At 34.6% G+C, this 23,560-nt stretch overlaps 1 protein-coding gene across 1 annotated transcript in view; it reads left to right on the top strand.

The window, feature by feature from the left end:
• DPP10 (dipeptidyl peptidase like 10) overlaps positions 1-23,560 on the top strand; it is a 640,702-nt gene that overhangs the window by 156,227 nt on the left and 460,915 nt on the right. Inside the window, exon 3 of the mRNA XM_042948503.1 lies at positions 17,226-17,321. Within this exon, the coding sequence (XP_042804437.1) occupies positions 17,226-17,321 (96 nt within the window). The remainder of the gene's footprint in view (positions 1-17,225; positions 17,322-23,560) is intronic.

Here is a 23,560-nt window from a genome sequence, read left to right as displayed (position 1 = left end):
TATTTCCTAATTTCCCTTGTGATTTCTTCCTTGAAATATTTCTTCTTAAGAGTATGTTGTTTAATTTCCTTATATAGGTGAATTTTCCAGTTTTCTTTCTGCTATTGATTTCTAGTTTCATTCTACTGAATTCAGAGAAGACACTTTCAATGATTTCAATATTTTTAAATTTATTGAGACTTGTTTTATGGTCTAAAATATGACTTGTCTTGGAGAATATTCCATGTACTTTAAAATAATGTATTGAAAATAATGTAAATATGTTTATATATATATATATATATATATATATATATATATATATATATATAAGATTTTTATAACACACACACAATGTATATATTTAAAATGTCTCTATTAATAGTGTTGTTCAAGTCCTATCTTTTGTTATTAATCTTCAGCCTAAACTTTGTATACATTCTTGAAAGTGGGCTATTGAGATCTCTAATCACCTTTGAAGACCTATTTCTTCATTTCTGTTGACATTTGATTCACATAATTTGTGATTCTGTTATTTGGCTCTGGTATCATTATTCTTGTTATAACTTTTGGGTATAACAGTTTTCAATATGTGATGTCTTTATTTGCCACAACAATTTTTGACGTAGTTTATTTTTTGTGATAATAGTAGAGCCACTTCTGCTCTCTTTCATTTACTGTCTCTATGGAATATCTTAATCCATCCATTCACCCTCAACCTATTTTTGTCTTTGGATCTAAATTAAGCATAACAATTTTTTTTAATTCAATTCTGCTGTTCTCTGCCTTTTGTTTAGAGAGTTTAATTCATTTACATTTAAAGTAATTGCAACAAAGGAATTACTTCTTAAATTTTACCATTTATTTTGTCTATGTATTTTACCTTTTGTGTTTCTTAGGTCCTCCAATACTGCCTTCTTTTGTCTTTGATTGATATTTGCTTTACTCTTTTGAATTTTATTTTATTTTTTTAGATTTTCTTATGGTTACCTTTGGTATGACTATAAATATATTAAATTTATAAAAATTATTTTGAATTGATGACAACTCAACATCAATAGTTTACATAAACTGTATTTTTATATGGCTTCACTTTCCCTCATATTGGTTTTTGCAGATTACATATTTTATACATTCTGCACCCTTTAACATAGATTTTTAGTTATTTCTTCATGCTTTTGTCTTTTAAATCATATAAGAAATATAGAGAGACATTCCAAACCTAATATACAACAATTTTCGCTTTTATATTTAACTATGTAGTTACCTTTACTGGAGTTATTTTTTAACCTGACCTCAAGTTACTACTGCCCTCTTACTTCATCCTAAAGGAATCCCTTTAACATTTCCTGGATGCCAAATATACTTGTTGTGACCTCTCAGATTTTGTTAATCTTGGGAGGTTTTAGTTTCTCTCACACAATTTTGAAGGATGGTTTTGCAGGATATAGAATTTTGGGTTGACAGCTTTTTCTTTCAGCACCTTCATAATGCTGTTTAATTCCCATCTGGCAACATAGTTTTTGACCAGAAATCTGCTGTTAAACACATTGAAGATCCCCTGTATGCAATTTGTTTCTCTCTTGGTGCTTTCAAGATTGTATATTTGTCCTTTGCTTTGGCAATTTGATTATAATATGTCTCAGCCTGGATCTCTCTGTGTTTGTCCTTTTTGGAGACTTTAAGCTTCTCGAGCATATAAGTGCATGTATTTTGTCAAATTTGGCAGATATTTGGCCATTATTTCTTCAAGTATTCTTTCTGTCCTTTCGTTCCTCTCCCTTTTGGACTCCCTTTGCTCATAGAGTGATATGCTTAATGGAATTCCACATGTCTCTTAGGTGTTATTGGTCTTTCTATTTTCTTCTTTGTGTTCCCCAGGCTATATCATTTCAGTTAACCTAAATTCCAGTTCACTGATTCTTTCCTTTGTCTCCTCATATCTTCTATTTGAAACCTCTAGAAAGTTTTAATTTCCATTGTGGTGCATTTCAGCTTTAGAATGTCTGTGGATTAAAAAAATTCTTTCTCTTAAATGGTATTCTCTCTCTCTCTCTCTCCACACACAAACACACACACACACACACACACACACACACACACACACACACACACACAATTGTTCTCTTGGTTTCCTTTAGCTCTTTGTCCAGAGTTTCCTTTAGTTCTGTGAGTATATTTAAGACAATTGATTTAAAGTCTGTCTAATAAGTGTCTTGTCTGTGCTTCCTCAGGGGCAGTTTCTGTTAATCTCTTCTGTGAGTGGACCGTAGTATCTTGATTCTTTTCATGATTTAAATTTTGTATTAAAAACTATACATTTTGATTTTGATAATGTGGAACACTTTTTTTTTATTTTTGAGAGAGAGAGAGACAGACAGAGCATGAGTGGGGGAGGGCAAAGAGAGAGGGAGACACAGAATCCAAAGCAGGCTCCAGGGACTTGAGCCACAGCCTGCGGGATCAGGACATCTGATGGTTAACCAACTGGGCCACCCAGGTGCCCCTGGAACACTTGATACATGATTTTTTCAACTCTTCAGAGCATATTTTTGTTATATGCTGTAGGCTATCGCTGTTTTTATGGTTGTTTGGTTGACTTTTTGGATGTATTTTGAAAAGTCAGTATTCTCTGTCATATATGGTCTCTGAAGTTTCTATTCCTTTAGCTTGTGTTCAGCTAGTATTTTTACAAAGAATTCCTTAAATGCTAGGATCCAAATAAACTCTCCCATTCTTTCAGATTAGTTCTGTGCTGGGGCAATTATTCAGTATTTATTTGTAGCTCTGCCTTAGCCTTCATTTCCTGTTTGTATTAAGCCTAGAGTTTAGCTGGAGGCAAAAACTTAGGGTCTTCTCAGGTCTTTTTTTGAACATGCATCCTGCCCTGGGCATGCATGTGTTTTTCTGAATTTCCCAGTATATGTAGACACTTCAATGTCTAATTACTCAAAGGAAAGCTCTTCCCAGCTTTCCTTCTCTAGCCTGAATGCTGTATTTTAGGCCTTAACTGTATCTTTTTTCCCCAGGCAACAAGGCTTATTCATTTGTCTTATAATGTTTTTGAGAATATCCGCTGATTTTCTGTGCTAAGTTTTCTGGATCAGGTGTAAGAAAAATAAATACCCCAGGTCAGTCCTTTAGGTAACGCCAGGCAGGTCAGAGCAGACAAAAAGTAGTTTGAGAAACCATCTACTCTGCTTCCTCCAGAACCCAGGGACCGGGGTCCCATACTGTACATTCAGACTGTTAACTTAAAGATCACCACTGAGCCAGGGAGGGGATTGGAGTAATGCCAAAGAAAAATGCCACAATGCTTTTCTTTCTTTTTTTTTTTTTAAGATTTTTTTTTTTTTAAACGTTTATTTATTTTTGAGACAGAGAGAGAGCATGAACAGGGAAGGGGCAGAGAGAGAGGGAGACACAGAATCTGAAACAGGCTCCAGGCTCTGAGCTGTCAGCACAGAGCCCGACACGGGGCTCGTGAGATCCCACAGACTGTGAGATCATGACCTGAGCCAAAGTCGGCCGCTTAACCGTCTGAGCCACCCAGGCGCCCCACCACAATGCTTTTCTACTGTTTTTAAGTTGCCTTTTTCTTGATTCCGTGTTTGCTAGGTTGTTGTGAACCTCTGACTCTTTTCCAGAGTTCTGAAAAAGCTTAGTCTGACAGTTTTGCTTCTTCTTCTTCTTTTTTTTTAAATGTTTCTGTGAGGAAACAGCCTCTTAGAGCTGCCTACTCCTCCATGTTCACTGATATCGCTTTGTTGACAAATTCTGCTGGTGCGATTTTCATGTGCATTGGCGTCTGTCTGTGATTAACCTGAGTTCCTTACTGTATTTGAAGCCTTCAAGCATAGAGTTTATAACTTTATCACCTACACAATTCCCTACACTTATTATACCAGTAAATGTTGACCAGTGACAAATTTATCCATTTAGTCCCTCTTGCATTACAAATTAGAGAATGTAAGAAGTATTTTGTGAAAGTTTGTGAAGACGAAATACTATAGAGCACACTCATTAAATCTAATGATATCATCAAATTAAAAAGAAAATGCACAACAGTAGAGACCTAGAATATTATGTACTATAAACTTAGCAGTTTGAAATATAGGCTAAAATAAACTTAATAAAATACATGAAGTACACACAGTAGAGCTTAGTGTAGGGCATTCTAACAGATTTTTGAGGACCCAAAAAATATTTTTTGGGCTTTTGAATTCTGTCAACATTTACTGAGTTAGATAATAAAATTTAATTGCTGAGGTTTTTTTCTAAAATGTTGATTAATTCACATAAAATGGCAATGATAAAACTATACATGTAAATATATATAACATGTAATAAAAATAGCTATATTTTTCAGAACAAACAAAAAATATAACAGCATTATTTTTTATTTTTTGCAAATTTGTTTAATGCCTGGATGAAAGACATTAGGATTTTCATATGTGCCCTGTGTTAATTCTTTTGCAGTAGGTTGTTTTAGTTGACATATATGAAGAATCATGACCTCATAATTAGTTAGAAATGGAAGATGTAGTTTAATAGCTTTTACATAATTGTAGATGTCCTTGTTTGACCCTTCCTGAAAAGTTAACAAATGATTGATTCTTGAAGGTTAGTTGCCATGTGGAATCTGAAAATACGTCAATAAAATATCAGTACTTTGCTACATTTCAACCCATCAGTCACCTTTTACTTTAAAAGGATCTCTTACCTATGCATGATTCTAAGCATTGTGCCTTGGACTTTTGCAAAATATGAGTTCACTGAGTTATGCCAATTTTCCAAATGTTGGTGGGGTTTGTTCTATAACATAAAACAAAACAAAAACATAGTTAACATCACTGATGGTACAACTTATGAATCTCACTAGAAAAGTTTTGGGAAGCTTTCACACTCAAGGGAGAGGACAACCCTTCCAAAATGTAAATATTTGCTTGAAAGTTTAAATTTTATAATTTGTAACAGCCACTTGTGTTTGGTTTTTGTGTGTGTGTGTATACGTGCATGCATGTGTGCTTTATAGGAGAGGTTCATTTTGAAGGCAAACATTTGCCAGACACAGGTATCCTTTACTCTCTGAAAGTTGGCATTGTGTGACTTTGTTTTTGTGAAAAATTTACATTCGTACAGTGTCGAAGTGCAAATCCCCTTCGGATTTCTTTTGGTTAGCAAAAACAGATAGTGATGTAGGACTTCAATAAAAGTGGAAGTGGTATAATGTGATGTCTCAGAAGGCAGGGGATGCTCTTTGCTTTACACAATTTCAGCATACAAAGTTTTCGTAGGGATGGTCTACTTTCAGACAGTGAATGAAACCTATATTTTAATCTGAAGTCATTGTTTGTTATTCATTACGTCCATTAAATTCATGTTACATGAAGAAAAAAAAAGTGGTTAGTTGAGCACAACCACCTGCTGCCAAGATGTTTTTCCTTGAGACACCTTCCAAGTTGATGCACAATGGAAGTGTTTTTGTTTTTATTGTTTTTAAGTTTATTTATTTCTAGAGAGAGAGTGTGATAGAGAGCAGGGGATAGGCAGAGAGAGACATGAAAGAGAGAGAATCCCAGCAGGCTGTGCCCTGTCAGCGCAGAGCCCAGTGCGGGGCTTGATCATACAAACCATGAGATCATGACCACAGTGGACATCAAGAGTCACACACTTAAGCGACTGAGCCAACCGGGTACCCCTATTTTTGTTTTTGTGTGCTTCAGATTTACTGCACAGATATTAAAAAGATCTTAATAACGATACTGAATACAATTATCATTTTTATAACTGTATCAAGAGATTCTCAAGTGAAACTGATTTTTTTTTTAATTGAGCACATGAGGAAGTAATCGTGTTGGCTAACGATAAAGTGCTCAGAATTGCACCCCGCATTGGTTTTGTGCCAAGGGTGAAAATTTCAACCCAGTGTAAGCGGAAGACAATGCTATAATAGTATTGTGTATATAATTTGAGTTTAGGACCCATTTTCACTAGTTGTTCACAAATTATACTCTGTAGATAAAGATAGGAAATCAAAATGTACTCACAGTTATGTAACTGGAATAAACAATATACCTGAGAGAAGAACTTAAACATGTCTACAGAGGAGCCCAAGGGCTCAAAGTAGAACCATAGGACTTCAGGGTTAAAAAAAAGACATTATTTCAGAGAGAGAGAGAGAGAGCATCATTGCATAATTTTCTCAAATGTGAAAAGGCTTTGTTCAAGTGTATTTCTCATACTTAGCTTTTCTACTCAAATTCAGGAGATGTTAATTTGAAAAAGGTCTCAAAAAGAGGTTTGAGAATGATTAGCATTTTGAATAATTGACCAATTTGACTAATTAAACCTATGAGTAAATCCTAAAGCTCTTGGTTGATTTATTCAAGAGATGACAATTTTGAGGTAGCATTTACTAAGTCCTTCAGAACCTGGAAATACATTCTTTATTTGATGAGCACTTAGAGCCTCTGCTGAAAACAAGAGAAAGTTGAGCAAAATGTAACAGAAACTAGGGGATCTCAGAGATGCAAGCTGCTTCATAGGCCATGTGTGTGTATGTGCATGCCAGTGTGTATGCATAGTATTTCCAATTAAATTATATATTAAGAGGTGAAAAATATGCTAAAGCAGAGCCGTTCTGATTTTAGAGTTCTGACCATGTAACCCCTGTCCTTCCCCTTCCAATCTCTGTCCTAAGAGAGCTTATAGGACTTTCTAGAATACACCTGACAGTGGTGTCATTTGCTCCAACCTTTTCTCTTTACAAAGAGGAAACTGATACCTGAATAGACTGAGTGCTAATGCCATGGGAATACATGCTAGTTAGGGGTGGAATAGAACTAGATTACAACCTCCTAGCTCTAATGACTGTTCTTGAAGCCTTATTGCTTTTTCTTGTTTGAGAACAGAGAATGGGAGAATAGGTCCAAAACTGTGTTGGGAACCTTAGAGAAGGTGAATGCATCATAGGAGGCAAATTTTTTGCAATCGGTACTTGTATTTCATATTTAATGTAAAATTCCTTAAAATCCCTTCCATGTATGGTAAAAGGGGCAGGGTGGGGATGGGGAAGAAGGAGACACATAAATAAATATGGATTATCTTATTTATCAGCTGTCTTCTTCATTCTATTCAGTATAGACACAGCTTTGGTCATAGTTTGGTAAGTTTTCACATAGCTGATTTTTAATATGTATTTTTAAAATAATACGGCTTTCTGGGGCACCTAGGTGGCTCAATCGGTTGAGCGTGTGTCTTCGGCTCAGGTCATGATATCGTGGTCTTTGAGGTTGAGTCCCGCGTTGGGCTCAGAACCTGGAGCCTGCTTCGGATCCTGTGTCTCCCTCTCTCTTGTCCCTACCCTGCTCATGTTCTTTCTCTCCCTCCCTCTCTCTCTCTCTCTCTCTCTCTCTCTCTCTCTCTCTCTCATGTTCTTTCTCTCCCTCCCTCCCTCTCTCTCTCTCTCTCTCTCTCTCAAAAAATAAACATCTTAAAAAATTAAAAAATAATAATATGGCTTTCTACATGAAAGCCACATGCTAGAAGTAGACTCAAGAAGGAACAAACAGTCATTGGAAGATAATTGGATTAGGGAATAAATTCAATTAGAAGAGTTTATATTAGTAGACTTTATAAGATACCAGGTTAATCTGATTCAAAAGTAGTTCTAGATGTTAAAATTAATGAGGAATTGACTGGCCTCTTTGTTCAAGAAATTTAGCTATTGCCACAAGATGTTAGAATAAGAAAAGGCAAAAGAAAGAGATCTGGAAGTAAATTCCTGGCATGCTAGAAGGAACAGAGGTCGTTTTCTGGGACCATAAAACAGGTGTTATGTGATGCACTATTTTTTTTTTTTTTTTTTTTTTGGTGCTTCTGCTTCAATGGATGAATTGCTGTTCACAATAGTAAGAGACAAGCTGCTTGAAGTGTCCTTCACTGAAAAGAATAATGTATTATTTGTGATTCATATTTTTGACTTCATGGATTCAACATAGTTCAGTGTCCTTCCTCCAAAATAGACCTTTGAGTGAAATGAACATTTTATCTTTTTTTTTTTTCATTAATTACTAGAAGAAACTCAACTGTACTTTTGGTAGAGTAGATCTGAGAATATACATTTTGAAACATGTTTGCTTAGGGAAACAACTGTGACAGGCGAAGATATTCCAAAAGAACAAAAAAAATTTTTTTAGGTTCCAAAATTGAAATTTTTAATTTTTTTTTAGTTTTTACTTATTTTTGAGAGAGACAGAGGCAGAGTGTGATCAGGGGAGGGGCAGAGAGAAAGGGAGACAGAATCTGAAGCAGGTTTAGAACTGTCAGCACAGAGCCTGATGTGGGGTTCAAACTCATAAACTGAGATCATGGCCTGAGCCGAAGTCTGATGATCAACCAACTGAGCCAGCCAGGTGCCCCCTGAAATTGAAAATTTTAAAGGTACTTCTTATTAACCAATACATTTTGTTTTTATTTTTTTTTTGGACTTATACATGTTAATGTTTCAATCATAATAATGACAGTGACTGACTTTAAGTGAACTGAATATTTTGCCTAATGATTTTCATGTATTTATTTATGTAAATACATTTATTTAAAAAAAGGAATAGGTGTAACTTGTGACACATCTTGTGATTTTTTTTTCTGTTCTAATGTGTTCTTTTTTTCATCAAATTTACATTATGAACTATCTAATTCTTTAACTGAGAGTTAGTAAATGTTTATTCATTTTCTGGGTAATGAATGAGGACACTTTAAAGAGAATTTGGGATTGTGTATCTGATCTCAAATGACATAAATTTTGACAGCATTTAGTCTGCTGTACAGTGTTTCAGCATCCTAATGAAAGAAAAGAATGGGGGAAAACTAGAAAGTAAGAGGGTAAATAATGCTACAGCTGTTAGGTGGTAAAACAAAACTTGTAAGTTCTGTCGACTGGTTAGGAAATGTACAAACAACAGATATTTTGTCTAGGTCTGGAATTTAGCAATGACTCTAATGATTTTTATTCTGTGTTTTCAACTAGTTTTATAAGGAGGTGTGGAAGGGATATTATCCTTTCAGTGAACTTTAAAAATTTACCCATGTTTCACATTGAAATGCACTAAAAGAGTAGCCCGAACTGACTGACACTAAACACAGACAATGAGAATAACCTGTAATATTAAATAGAGATTTAAACAGCGTGGTGGGAAATGCAGGTGGTGGTACAGTGGTCATCTGGAGAGAAGAGAGAGTCACAAGAACAAGAACAGAAAAGGAAAAGGGCTTTGTACTTCTCATGGGTAATTCTGAGTAACTGCCAGATTAGATTTTCCTTTTTATTAGTATTTTAACAGGAAATTATTTCAAATAGGATTTAAATTAAAAGAAACATTTCTGAACCTCTGATGTGGAGAGTAAACTAGATAAAAAGTAACACAATTGGTTTCTATAAAGAGAAACCAAGAACTGAAAGTCAGAAATTAGTTTTTCTTCAATTCAGTACTAAAGAACTTTATTTTTTCTTCTAAGATTATGCAGTCAACTTATTTCAAAAGGCCATTTAAAAAGCAAGATTGGATTTTTGGAAGAAAGCACACAAATACCAGTAGCCGTCTATGATCTTGAATGACAGACTAGAGCAAAAAAAAGAACATGATATGAATTATTTAATGTCAGTTCTGTCATTGCATTCATGTTGGCAAAGCTGAGTATTTAAGATTCTGTATCTTGTAACAATTTAACAAATGATTACTATGTTTCTAATTCCTTTGTTATTTGAGAATAGTTGACATACAATGTTACATAAGTTTCAGAAGTAAATCTTTGTGATTTGACAAGTTTCTATATAATGCTGTGTTCCCCACTGGCATAGCTACCATCTGTCCCTTTACATCCCTACTACAATATCATTGACTTTATTTTTCATGCTGTGCTTGTTTTTAATTGAAAAAAATTTTTCAATGTTTATTTGCTTTTTGAGAGACAGACAGACAGAGTGTAAGCAGGGGAGGGGCAGTGAGAGGGAGACACAGAATTCAAAGTAGGCTCCAGGTTCTGAGCTGTCAGCAAAGAGCCTGACGTGGGGCTTGAACTCACGAGTCACGAGATCATGACCTGAGCCAAAGTCAGATGCTTAACCAACTGAGCCACCAAGGCATCACTCTCATGCTGTGCTTTTTATTCCTGGGCCTTATTCATACCATAACTAGAAGCCTATTTCTGCCGTTCCCCTTTACCTATTTTACTTACCCCCTCACTCCTCTGTTCCCCTGTCCTCTTGTGATTTTGGTTATCCTTGCGTCTCAGTGCATTTTTGTGCTGCTCTTCATAATTATAACTATAATCATAGGGTCCTACTTGGTTAACCAGTACTTAGCATTTTGCTAGCAACTGTTAACACATATTAGGTTTACAGACTTGCACACATGTTTACACACACAAACACACATACACAGACACACATACATGCATGCACGCATTAGAGAGGTAGCTCCTATTTAGTTGCAAAGTAACTAGAGTTATGTGACCCAGTACTTTATTTGTGAAAAATAAGGGCTATGAGACGCGTGGATATTAAGTAATATTTTTTATCTTAGGAACAGGTAGTGATTTCAGAATTTTATTTTATGAAGATGTATTAAGAAAGAAGTTTTACATGAGGAAGTCATCTCTTAAAATTATTTATATTCTGTTACCATTTTCCTTCTGACTTAGCTTCTCAGTGTTCCTTGTGAATGATCAGCACGAATGAGTGGTGTCCATGATTCTTTGTTGCAAAGTGTGGGCTTTGTGTTCACATACAGAGACAATTGTTAAAATGTATCAAATAATAAGATTTCTCTGGACGATTCTAACATAAATCAGGTTCCTAAGAAATCAGATACTAATGTGGGTTATAAATGTTTGCTGATGGGATGTGGTTGGAAATGCTACTGAAGTTGTAACACTAAATAGCATGCAACAGTGAGCAGAGGGTTAAGCTGGAAATTTCCTGACATGTTATAGGCCAATGTCTTGAAGAAAACAAACAGAAAGCCCTACTTTTTAGTGAGTGATGTGGTATCACTCTCTCTGAGAAAAGAGAAGGACTGTGGCAATGGTACTTTCTCAGATAAGTTGGACTAGAAAGGAATTCTAGTAAGTTCTGGGGAGGGTTCGCTAAGTAGTTGAATTTCAATTTGAACAAGGGTTCTTGTGGGTAAAAGACATTAAGGATATTCTTAAAATAACATTTATATAATTGTGTATCATCTTTTTTTTTAAAAAAAGATCTAACTGATACAGTATTGAAGAGGATGAGGAAATAAAACTTATTTTGAGAGACAGTATAACTTTAGTAAGTTGGAAAGATACAGGTTCCAGTTTCAGTCCTGCCTCTTACTAATCACGTAGACCTTTGTCACATTTAACCTTACTCAGCTCAGTTTCCCCTGTGGAATGAAGATACCCAATAGGGTTTGGAGGGCATTTGTAAAGAGGAATATTAATTTTAAAAGATGAACACCCCAAAATATTATGAAGATACTTGAAGAGAGAGGAGATGGAGTATAGAAGTGAGTTTGAGAAGTTTATAGGTGGAAGATGTCTTTATTCCAGGACTGAAAAAAATTCAAGAGACCTTAGGGATTGTGCCTGGAAACTAAGGTAAATTTAAAGAAAGGAGTAAACAAATAAAGGGGAAAAAAGAAGTATATAGTTCATTTTCTAAGTAATGATTAAAACCAAAGTAATCCTTAAAACACACATCTCTCTCTCTCTCTCTGATTATTGTTTAAAAGAAAGATTAATTACAATAATTTGAATTACTTTGATAAGTTGATTTTAAAATAAACTCCAGGTTCAATTGCAGTTAAAAGAAAAATTCTTATGGGGCACCTGGGTGGCTCAGTTGGTTAAGCGTCCAACTCTTGATTTTGGCTCAGGTCATGATCTCACAGTTCTGTGAGTTCAAGCCCTGCATCGAGCTCTGCACTGACAGCATAGAGCCTGCTTGGGTCTGCCTCCCTCTCTATCTGCCCCTCCCCCACTTGCTCTTTTTCTCTCTCTCAAAATAAATTGTAAAAAAATAAATTAAAAAAGAATAATTGTTATTAAATGTATTAATTTACTGAAGGTCAGAGAATAAAAGTTCAAAAATATTTAATACAAATATTCAACTGTTAACTGATTTGTATGACACAAAATGGAAAAACAATGGGTCATCTCATTTCATTCATCAATAGTGATCTAAACATTTAAGTAAAGATTTTGCATATTAACCTAGCAGTATATAATAATAATAATTCACTTGGCCACATGAGCTTTGTTATAGAGATAGAAAGTGGCTGAAAATAGGAATTTCATTTATACAACTTTTATATCAATGCATTAAAAGAGGGGAAAATGTTTATATGTAAGAGGCTGAAACTGTATAATGATATAGTAATAATTTCAAATAAAAATTCTAACTGACATAGTAATCAAAATATTACCTAAGAATGGTAGAGATTCCTTACTAAAATTCTAGAAAAATTGTTTTATTCAATAATGACATATTAAGATATATAGAAATATTAAGCTCTTTTTTTAGAAGAAAAAGATAGGTGTATCATTACCACCATTATTATTCAACATTGATTTGACATTCAACATAATGGAATAATTCACTAAAATGAAAAGCTGCTTTTAGCAAATGGTGCTGGAGAAACTGGGCATCCAGTAGACAAAAATTTAAAAGAAATATAAACCTCAAACTAATTCTCACACCATCTGCAAAAAGTAACTCAAAGTGCCTCAGGAGCTTCCATGTAAAATATAAAGCTATGACCCTGTTAGAAAAAAGAAATGTAGGAGAAAGTCTTCAGGACCATGAATAGGTGATGTACTCCTGGTTTTGACAGCAGAAACATCATTTATAAAAGGGAAAACTAATTAAAAAATCGGACCACATTGATTTAAAAGCCTTTTCTCTGGAGAAGTCCTTTTTAAGAAAAGGAAAAGACAAGATAGAGACTTGGAAGAAATATTTGAAATTAAAATATCTGACAAATGATCGTATCTAGAATAAAGAACTTTCTAACTCAACAGTTCAGCCAACACACAAACGAAAGCAATCCAGTTAGAAACAGACAGAGGGCATTAACAGACATTTCATTAAAAGAGATACACTGTTTACATTCACATTAATTCACATTAAAAGATGTTCATCAGCTCTTAGGGAAATGGAAATTATAACCACAATGGGATATCATTACATTTATATGGCAATAGCTAAATTAAACACACACACACACACACACACACACACACACACACACACAAATTGTGGCAAGAATGCAGAGGAACTGGATCTATATATTGCTGTTGAATATGCAAAATAATGCAACTACTCCAGACCAGAAAAACCTATGGTATTTTCTGGCAAAACTGAACATATGCTTACCGTGTGACTAAGTAGTTGCACACTGTGGCATTTATCCCAAAGAAAGGACAATTTATTGCCATACAAAGCCTGTTAAACAATGCTCAAAGGGGCATCTGGTGGCTCAGTTGATTGTGCATCTGGCATGCTTTGGGCTCAAGTTGTGATCCCAAGGTCATGAAATTGAGGCCCACATTGGGCTCCTGAGCATGGAGTTTGCTTAAGATTCTCTTAATGTCTCTCCCTCTGCCCCTCTCCCCCACCTGTACTCTCTTTATCTCTCTAACATTAAAAAAATGCTCATAGAAGCTGTAGTCATAATAATTCAAAAACTATAAAGGACAACCCAGATGTATGTCAACAGGTAAGTGGTTCAAGAAACTATAGTACATTTGTGCCCTAGAATATTACTCAGAGATAAAAAGGCACAGAGTACTGATACACTCAACAACTTAGGTGGATCTCAAGGGAATAATTTTGAGTGAAAAAAAATTTCAAAAAGCTTGCATATTGTATGATCCTTTTTACCTAGTATTCTTGAAATAACAAAATTGCAGAGATGGAAAATAGATTAGTGTTTGTCAAATGGTTGCAGAGGGAGGCCATGGTAGTAAAAGTACAGTTCTATCTAGTGATAGAACTGTTGAGTATCTAACTGGTGCTGGTTATATATGATAAAATTGCATAGAGCCAGAGACACTCACACACACACACACACACACACACACACACACACACACACACACGTATACAAATGAATGCATGTAAAATGTGAAATCTATCTGAATAATTTTGATAGAGTGTATAAATATCAATATTTCTGATATTGATTATGCAAGGTGTTGCATGTTATTGAGGGGGACTGGATGAAGTACATAAAGAATTTTCTGTGTTATTTCTTTTTTTAAAAATTTTTCAAAGTTTATTCATTTTTTTGATAGAGACAGCATGAGTCGGGGAGGTGCAGAGAGAGAGGGAGACACAGAATCTGAAGCAGACTCCAGACTCCAAACTGACAGCATAGAGCATGATGTGGGGCTCGAACTCACGGACTGTGAGATCATGACCTGAGCTGAAGTCGGACACCCAACTGACTGAGCCACCTAGGCACCCCTGTCTGTGTTATTTCTTAAAACTGCATATGAATCGGCAAATACTTTAAAATTGTATATTGTATATATGCATTATATATAATATATAATAAAGTAAGAATGAGAATTAATTCTGTTCACAGTAATAAACTTATATAATTATAACTAAATCTAATAGAAAAAGTAAAGGATATATATGAAAAATAGAAGCTGCGGTATTATAGGGGTGCCTGAGTGGCTCAGTTGGTTAAATGTCCAACTTCAGCTCAGGTCATGATCTCATGGTTCATGAGATTGAGCCCCACACCAGGCTCTGTACTGACAGGTCAGAGCCTGGAGCTGCTTCCGATTCTGTGTCTCCCTCTCTCTCCCTCCCCCACTCCTGCTCTCTCTGTCTCTCAAAATTAAATGGAAACATTAAAAAAATTAAAAAACAATAGACAAAATATGTGGAATTTACCTGGGAACAGAAACAAAAATTTTTGTCAGAAAAACGGGTGTGTGTTTATTTAGACAAATGTGTAGTGACTTGTATCTACCATGACAGATCATACAGATCATGCAGAATAGTTTCACTGCTCTAGAAATCCGCTGTGCTCCACCTGTTTTTCCTCCCACCCCTGCTCCAAAACTCCTCACAGCCACTGATATTTTTAGTATCTCCATAGCTTGCCTTTTTCAGAATGTTACATAGTTGGAATCATATAATGTATATAGCCTTTTCAAATTGTCTTCTTTTAGGGCACTTGGGTGGCCCAGTTGGTTAAGCATCTGACTTTTGGTTTTGGCTCAGGTCATGATCTCACAGTGTCATGGGTTGAGGCTCCACATCAGGCTCTGCTTCCGTAGCACAGAGCCTGCTTGGGTTTCTCTTTTTCCCTCTCTCTCTGCTCCTCCCCCACTCACACTGCCTCTGTCTCTCTCAGAATAAATAAATAGACTTAAAAAAAAAAAAACAAATTGTCTTCTTTTACTTAATAATAGGCATTGGCAGTTCTTCCATGTCTTTTCATAGTTGATGGCTCATTTTTTATCACTGCATAATATTCTGTCATCTGGATTTATCTATTTGTCTATTCATTCACCTAGTGAAGGACATCTTGGTTCCTTCCAAGTTTGGGGAATTATGCATAAAGCTGCTATAAACATTCATCGCCAGAGTTTTGTGCAGACACAGGTTTTCAAATCCCCTAGGTCAATACCATAAATCACAATTGCTGGATTGTATGTTTAGTTTGGGTAGAAACCGTTTAACCCTCTTCCAAAATGTCTGTAGCACTTTGCATTCACTCTAGCAATGGATGAGAGTTGGTAATTTAATTTATAACTTAGGCCTTCTCTAATTCCCTCTGCAAGATCTTTCTCTTCCTTTCTTTGAACTTCTGTAATACTCTTTATCCTTATTCTGACATTTATCATATTCTTTCTTGCTTTGAACAAAACTATTAAAAATTTTCTAATTCATTAGTTTCAAAAAACTGACCCGAGATAAGTGTCTAATCTAAGAGTTATTTATCCTGAATCCCTCAGGACAGACAGATAGGTCTCCAGCATCTTACAGTAAGTTCTGCATTTAAAATTTTGAAAATTAAAGGTCCATTATCTGTTGAATGAATGAAGAAAGTTCAAATTTTGATGTGTCAGACTATCAACTGGGGCATTTTGTTTTGAAAATCCATATATAATCCCAATGCCCTACGCTAGGCTTGGCATCATACAATTCTCACTATTGCCATTAGTAATATTTTTTCCAGGTGTTTTGTAGCGATTATTTTGTGGGTTAAATACATGGCTGACTCATGTGAAAGGAAATTGCATTTGAAGTTATTGATTCTCTACCACAGCTTTTCAGCTGGAAGAAACAAAAGCTCTCACTGCAATAAGGCTGAACCTTTAAAAAACAATATCTAATGAGGTTAGTATATGTCTTTGACATTTTAGTATCAACCAGAGTGAAGGTCACAGCTGAAAGGTAACAAAGATGATTTTATACAGTAAATAAAAAATGCTATTGAAAAGAAAATGAAATACTGCTCACTTTTTATCGCCTCTAGTACCAAAAGCATGTTTGTTATGCCTGATTTGGGTACTTCATCCATATTATTCTTCCATTTCATAGATTTTTGAATTGAAAAGGGGAGTGCACTTAGTTTTTATGTCAGGGGCTTATATAAATGTGCTTTTTATTAATATTCTGCAATTGTATTATTTGAATTTTTTATCTTTTAAATCTATTTAGTGTTTGTTTGTTTGTTTGTTTGTTTAGTGTTTGTTTGGTAGTAATTGTGGGAACATGGTATTCGTTCTGTTTGGTGAACTTCCTTCTGAGTTGGGAAGTTTCTTTGTCATTTATTTTATGACCCTCAACTCTTTCATTTTTGGTGTTTACAACAAAAATGTAAGTTTAGCGTTAGGAGAATATGTCAAAGTGGTTTTGGAAAGTAATGGAATGGATTATGGTTAAACCATGAAAAATGTGTGGGCACAGTGCACAACAGGAATTCTTAATTGCTTTTATATTATATATCATTACATAAAAAGGGATTGATCTATTAAATTTGTGCTGGATGAAGATAATTATACTATTTAAAACAATTTAATGAAAACGTTCATGAAACAAAAAGCTTCAAATGCCAAAGGCCATATTAAAATGACTATGTTGTCCTCAACATATCTTTGAAACAAAATATTCCAAATTTTATAATTCATTAGTTTTGAAAACTAACATAAGACAAGTGTCTAATCCAAGATTTGTTTTATTTTAGATGAACTCACAAATTCATCAGAAACCAGATTGTCTTTAGAAGACCTCTTTAGGAAAGATTTTGTGCTTCATGACCCAGAAGCTCGGTGGATCAATGGTACGTGCACACATCTGTATGTGCTGTATTTATTTTGAGTTCCATGTAACTAAAATGAAATAATTATATTTGGTAGCTAATATTTTAATTAACATTATGCTTCAGCAATTATATATACCAATGTACCATTTAATCAGAAATTAATACCTTGGCTCATGTGAAAGAAAGCCAGTTCCTAAGATAGGTCATCTTTCAAATTATTCTCAAGCATTAGATTGTTCTATATCTGCAGTGCCTCATGATTGCTAGTTATGTGACTTTAAGCATGTGCTAAATCTTAACATTTCTCTGGATAATGCTTTTTGGTGTAGAAATCTGTACTTGTAGAAGTATAGATTTTGGGAGGCTGCGTATGTAAATGCTTCAAATTTGGCAATCAGATTAGTTTTCTTTTCTCTGTGTGGCTTTTCTTTTTAAGTTTAAGTGCTACAAACCAGGGAGAATCTTTGCAAAGTTAAAATACTTACATATGACATGGAAATATATCGCACTTTCTTTTTCTGGCTTGGTAAAAAAAAGCCCCAAAAGACAAAAACAAAACAGAACAAAAAAAGCATCTCAGTTCTTCTTAGGTTAGTTCTGATTTTATTATTGTCAAAAGTTTTAAAAAAGCTTTTAGATTTAAAAAGGAACAATGAAAAATAAAAACCACTGAATGGCTCTATGGACTTTGGTTTTTCTTAATGAAAGGTAATAGGGGAAATAATTGGATAAGAAATGTGTTGGTAAAAAGGAAGTCATGTGTCCGTTTCTTGAATATTCCAGTTTGCCTGACCATTCTAATCACTGTGGTTAGATAACTGTTAATCTTTGCCCTTCACTTTATTTAGAGATAATAACTGTGCTTGTTTTCAAGGCATAGACTAGATTATTTGTATGACAGATAAAAGGAGCTTTGCTTTTTCATCTAATAAAGATCATCTTACATACACCCCATTCTTTCTTCTCTAATATTCTAATTAAGTGCATTTATGCCTGCAAATTAAATGTTAATTTGTGGAAGCTATAAAAAGGATGTAACTTAGTTTGTGAGGGCAGAGGCCAAATCATACTTGTTTACCTGGCCCTGATACAATTCCTGGAGATCAGAAGACACTCACGATTTGAATAAATGAATGAATGTATTTAATTGAAGTCCACTGTTATTTTTAGATAAACTCAAGTTTCAGTTGAAATTGGTTGGGATATGAATGTGTGCCATGGGGATGGTGTTATTGATAGAGAAAAAAAAATAGCATTTTATTAACTTATTTGTATATTTTCACTTTGAATTGTTCACAATTTTGGGATTTGCCACATTGTTGCCTTGCATTATGATTACTTTAGACGTACACTGTATTTATTTCACATGAGCCCCATGACTAAAGAAGGCTAATGGAGAGGTATATCATTACCAGTCATTGCATGGATGTCTCACAAATATTTCTTCTGTTTTTAATTTCAAAATCGTCTTTGCACTTGCTAGCACTTCTATTTTCTATTAAAGGAGATGACATAAAAATTGTGGAAAAAATCAGGAGTCAATAGATTTGAACTGTTCAGCAACATTCTGTTTTATTTACCACGGTTTTGGCCAAACTATAGAAATTTGCATAGTCTTTGGAAATCAAGAAAAAAAATCATGGACTTTTCTCCTTTCTCAGGTGAACTTGGACTATTTAAAGAGGCATTTACTCCTGTGTATAACTGACACTTTGATATTGAAGTGCCAGAGGACTGGACAGATACATAAGCAGTGAACTGCATGCTAAATTAAGCCACATTTCAATATCTAGGACACACATTCTACTTTAGCACTTTACAAGATACTAAAGTAACATATTTGCAGTCAGTTATTTTCATCATTTTTTTTTCATGATTTCTTTACCAATCATTGGTAAACTTAATCTTGACAAAATATCTTAGGACAAAGCTGCAGTGTTCTTCTCATCATACTCTAAGTAAAACCTAAGACTTAACATGTTTATAAAATAATTTGGCTCAAAAACAAGCTTTTAAACAAGGTGAAACAAAATTTAAGCTCTTAGAGGCAGACACTCTTTATAAATACGCCTGAAGAAATTGACATACTGGTAGTTAGTAGATTGTATATACTGGGTTGCTTTTCAAGTAGAGGAATAGATTTGTACTCATTCATTTCTCTTATCCAGCTCAGATCTGCTTTCTGGCAATCACTAGATACTTGGCCTATTTACATATTCCTCACATAGCCAGAAAATACAGTGGGAACTCTGTGGATAAAATGTGTAACCTTGGCCTCATTATCACAGATTATATCAAAAGGTGAAATGTGATCTTTCTATTTATGAGATGTCTCACTAGGTTTTCTTAGTATATACATGAAAGGAGTCAAAGCTGAGCTCATTTGGAAGCTTCATTTGATTCTTGGAGGTCACCTAGGAGCACTTACTGCATTACTGGTCAAGGAGAAGGAGGGAGTCGAGATGGCCCTGACGTGTCTAGGTTGTCGTGAAGCAATGTCATTCATTATGCTGCTTCTCAACTAATATATCTGTGAATGTCACTGCAGCCTTGATAGGTGCTCATGTTCATGGTTAGCTTAACAACTCTCTTCCCCCAAATCTGCTCATATCCTTGAAATCTCCATTTTTATAGCATCTTTTTCCTAGTTACATCACCTTGAAACCTGGAAATCCATCTTCTATAACATTATTCATCTCCCCACATTCATTTGATGGTCAATCAATCATCAAAAAAAGACCTAACATTAATTGAGGGCCTTCTTTGTTAGGCTTTGTGCTAGATATTTTCTATACATATTTCATGAATAGCATGTAAAGTTAAACTACGAACCCCAGAAAACTGAAACTTAAGCAAAAAGTATGTATCCAAAAACACAGCTGATAAGAGATGGACCCTGCTTTCCTCACTATGTTTAAGTCTAAAACTCAACTTTTTTCATTGTTTGACTCTGAGATCCCAATCCCAGTCTCCAGTACACTTTCCAGCTGCTTTGATAATCTCATTGCTATGGATTTCATTGCTGTTGATCCTGTTATCTTTAATATTGTGGTAATGTCCCCTCCATAGGTATATCTATACGATGTTAATTTATGTGGTCACTAAAAGAAAGATAGATATTTCTTGACATGTTTATGATATAAAAAGTGAATAAAGACGTCTTCAAAACAGTGTTGATGGCATGTTATATCATATCATCTATATGTGATATGTGTGCAGATGGCTGTGTGCATATGGCTGGATTTTGGCCTGCCTTTTTTTTTTTCTTTTTGCCTATACATTATTCTCTCTAAATTTTCTTTAATACATGTGTACATTTATGTGATTTTTATAACTAATTAAGAAAGAGAATGTCCTTCCCATTTTTTCGTCACATGGATCTGCAACCAGTCCCTCCATCAGTCTCCTTCTCCTGTAAACTAAAACTTTATAAGGACCAGCTAAAAACTGTTAATGAATTTCTCAAAAAACATCAGATGGACCCCACTGAATAAATTTCAAACTCTTCCCTTTGTAGCAAGCCTCTTAGAATTAAGCTCAGCCTCTTGTCTACTATTCTGCTTTACATTGTATTTTAGACACATTGAACTTCTTGATGTTTTTCATAAGCTGAAAAGCTTTCTTGCTCTATGCCTTTGCCTACACTATTTTCTCTGCCCCAATCTCTTCCCTAATCTGAAAACCCAAATTTTATCCCACTTGAAACCCAGTGCCCAAAGAGCCAGTGACTATTTTTCCTGCCAGCTGTGAGGGTCACCATTGTCTTCTAAACATCTAAACCTCTAAACTCTCCCATATAGAGACTTCTACCTTGATTATAACATACCTCATCTCCTTTAATACAGTGCTTCTAAAACTATTGTGAAATGTCACTATTTTTAAATTTAATTAATTTGTTTTTATATCTGACCCTTGAAAAGCACTGGGTTAGGAGTGCCTATTAATATAAATAGTTGATTAATACATATTTTATGTATTACATGTATTATATACTGTATTCTTGTAATAGAGGAAGAGAGAAAAGAAAATGTTTTTAAGAAAATCATAAGAAAAAACAAATAAACAGTACAAGATTAGGGATAACTGTTAACATAAACAGTAGATTAATACATATTTTATATATTATACATATCATATACTGTATTCTTATAATGAAGTAAGGTAGAGAAAAGAAAATGTTGTTAAGAAAATCATAAGGAGGAGAAAATACACTTAGAGCACTGTCGTGTATCCAAAAAAATCTGCATGTAAGTGGACTCACATAATTCAAACCCATGTTGTTATTTCAAATGTCGCATGAATCAATACTTTTGAAATATACAACAAAAGTAAATTACTAAAAAAAAAAAGATTCCTACATATTCCAAATACAACCCCAAATTCTACCTTACTCTGTTCAAGAGTTCTAAAATTATATTTCAAAAATATATTAAATAAAAATGTAATATTGGAATTTTAAAAAAGAACGTTAAATATATCTTTGGAAGACTGGATACAGGCAGTTAATAGAGAGTATTGCTTTTACTCTTCTTTTTGTTAGTCCTAAATCAGAATTAAACAAATATTGAGAGAGAGAGAGAGAGAGAAATGATTCATATTCTATGCCTGTTCTCAGATTTGGAAGAAGCACTAGCCTTGGGTTTTAAAGATTTTAATGTAATAAATGAGCTTGCCTCCTTCTTGTTAATTAATCTAGGCTAGACTGATGACAACACTACTTACTGAGGATAAACTTTATCTAGATTATTTCTACTTTTTGTTTTGTTAATATTCATAGTAGAGAAGAAATCAGTCTCTAAAATAAGGATGATAGTGGGGGAAATTTTTAATGCAGTTTTGGTAACCTCAGTTTACTCATTTTGAGTTTTACCCATAACAAATCAGACGATAACTTGAGAACTTTATCTTCAACTCTTTACCACTAGCCAGTTTCAAAATTTATCCTGTAGGGTATAGACCCTTTAAACCACCTTTTGATAAAAAAATAGATTTTGGATTTTAAATACATATGGGTTCTAGTAGACAAACTGATGTTAAATTATACAATTGTGAAATGAGGTTTTATTGTCTAGAGCTAGTCTGTCATGGCCTTAACCACTAGTTCAACTATGCAGTGAGATTAGTCCACTTATACATTTGGGCCTGCAGGGATGTCAGATTGCCCTTGGAGTTTCTGAATGTGTGCTTTCAATTAACCTTATCCCATTGTGGCCCAGTGGCCAACCCTTTACTTGCTGACTAGTTTGCCAACATCAGCTCTAAGAGACAGAAAGCCCTGAGGAGAGGTGCTTATATCGTATTCATGTTTGAGTCACCCCAGCAGTTAGCACCCTGCCTGGACTCCTCTTCTGCTCAATAAATAGTTTACTTAGTGTAGTGGAGTGAACTATTATATTTTCCTTGCTATATAAACGTGGGCCCATTGATCCATAATCAGTACAGGATTCAGTTCGGCTCCTTTTCTCATGATATGCCTAGATTTTCCTCTGATCTGTGCAAACCTGTCCTTCCCCATGTCCACCCGGCACGTAAGCTGTTGCACAATGTTTTTGAAAAATGGCTATTTGGGAGGAGCAATGATATGTGAGGCTCTGGATTTAATCATGACTTTATTGGACTTCTGTTGGAACCAGTTCAACCCATCTCCCAAGTGATCTCCAAAAACAGATATTTAAACCTGTTATCTTTTATGTGATGTGTGCCCGTATGACCTATTGATATAGGGGAGTCACTAAAATGAGACAAGCCAGGGTCTCAGCAATTTTTTAGAGGCTACCAAGGCTTGTGTTTTGTTTTGTTTTCATTTAAACTGAGGGTAGATAGTCGTTCCTATATGTAGAAACATGGTGAAAATTAAGTAAGCAATAATGTGTGAATAGCAAAGATAACAAACAAAAAGGCAAGAAAAAAATAAAGGAAAGGTAAGAAAATGTGTAAGTAAAAAAGAAAGGTCTGAAGCCTAAAGATCTTTAAATGGTCAGTATCCTGAATAACCACTTTTAGAGATGATCCAGTCACCTGGTATTTCTCTGTAAATGCCCCCCAGCAGTCTCATCCCGAAGAACAGTGTCTGAGATACTGAACAGAAGGTGAAAAGCCATTGTTGTATTCTTCATGAAAAATAAATTATTGAAGTAATATCAATATTATTCCAATAATAGAGGAACTAATATTGGGAGAATCAAACAAATGAATCTCGTTTATTATTTTTTTGTTTGTCACTATTTCATCATGCTAGAATTTTGGTCTATCCGTTC

Source organism: Panthera leo, chromosome C1, assembly GCF_018350215.1.
Source record: "Panthera leo isolate Ple1 chromosome C1, P.leo_Ple1_pat1.1, whole genome shotgun sequence".
Taxonomy (NCBI): Eukaryota; Metazoa; Chordata; class Mammalia; order Carnivora; family Felidae; genus Panthera; species Panthera leo.
Note: the sequence above shows the minus strand (reverse complement) of the source record. Positions and strands in the feature narration are given on the sequence as shown.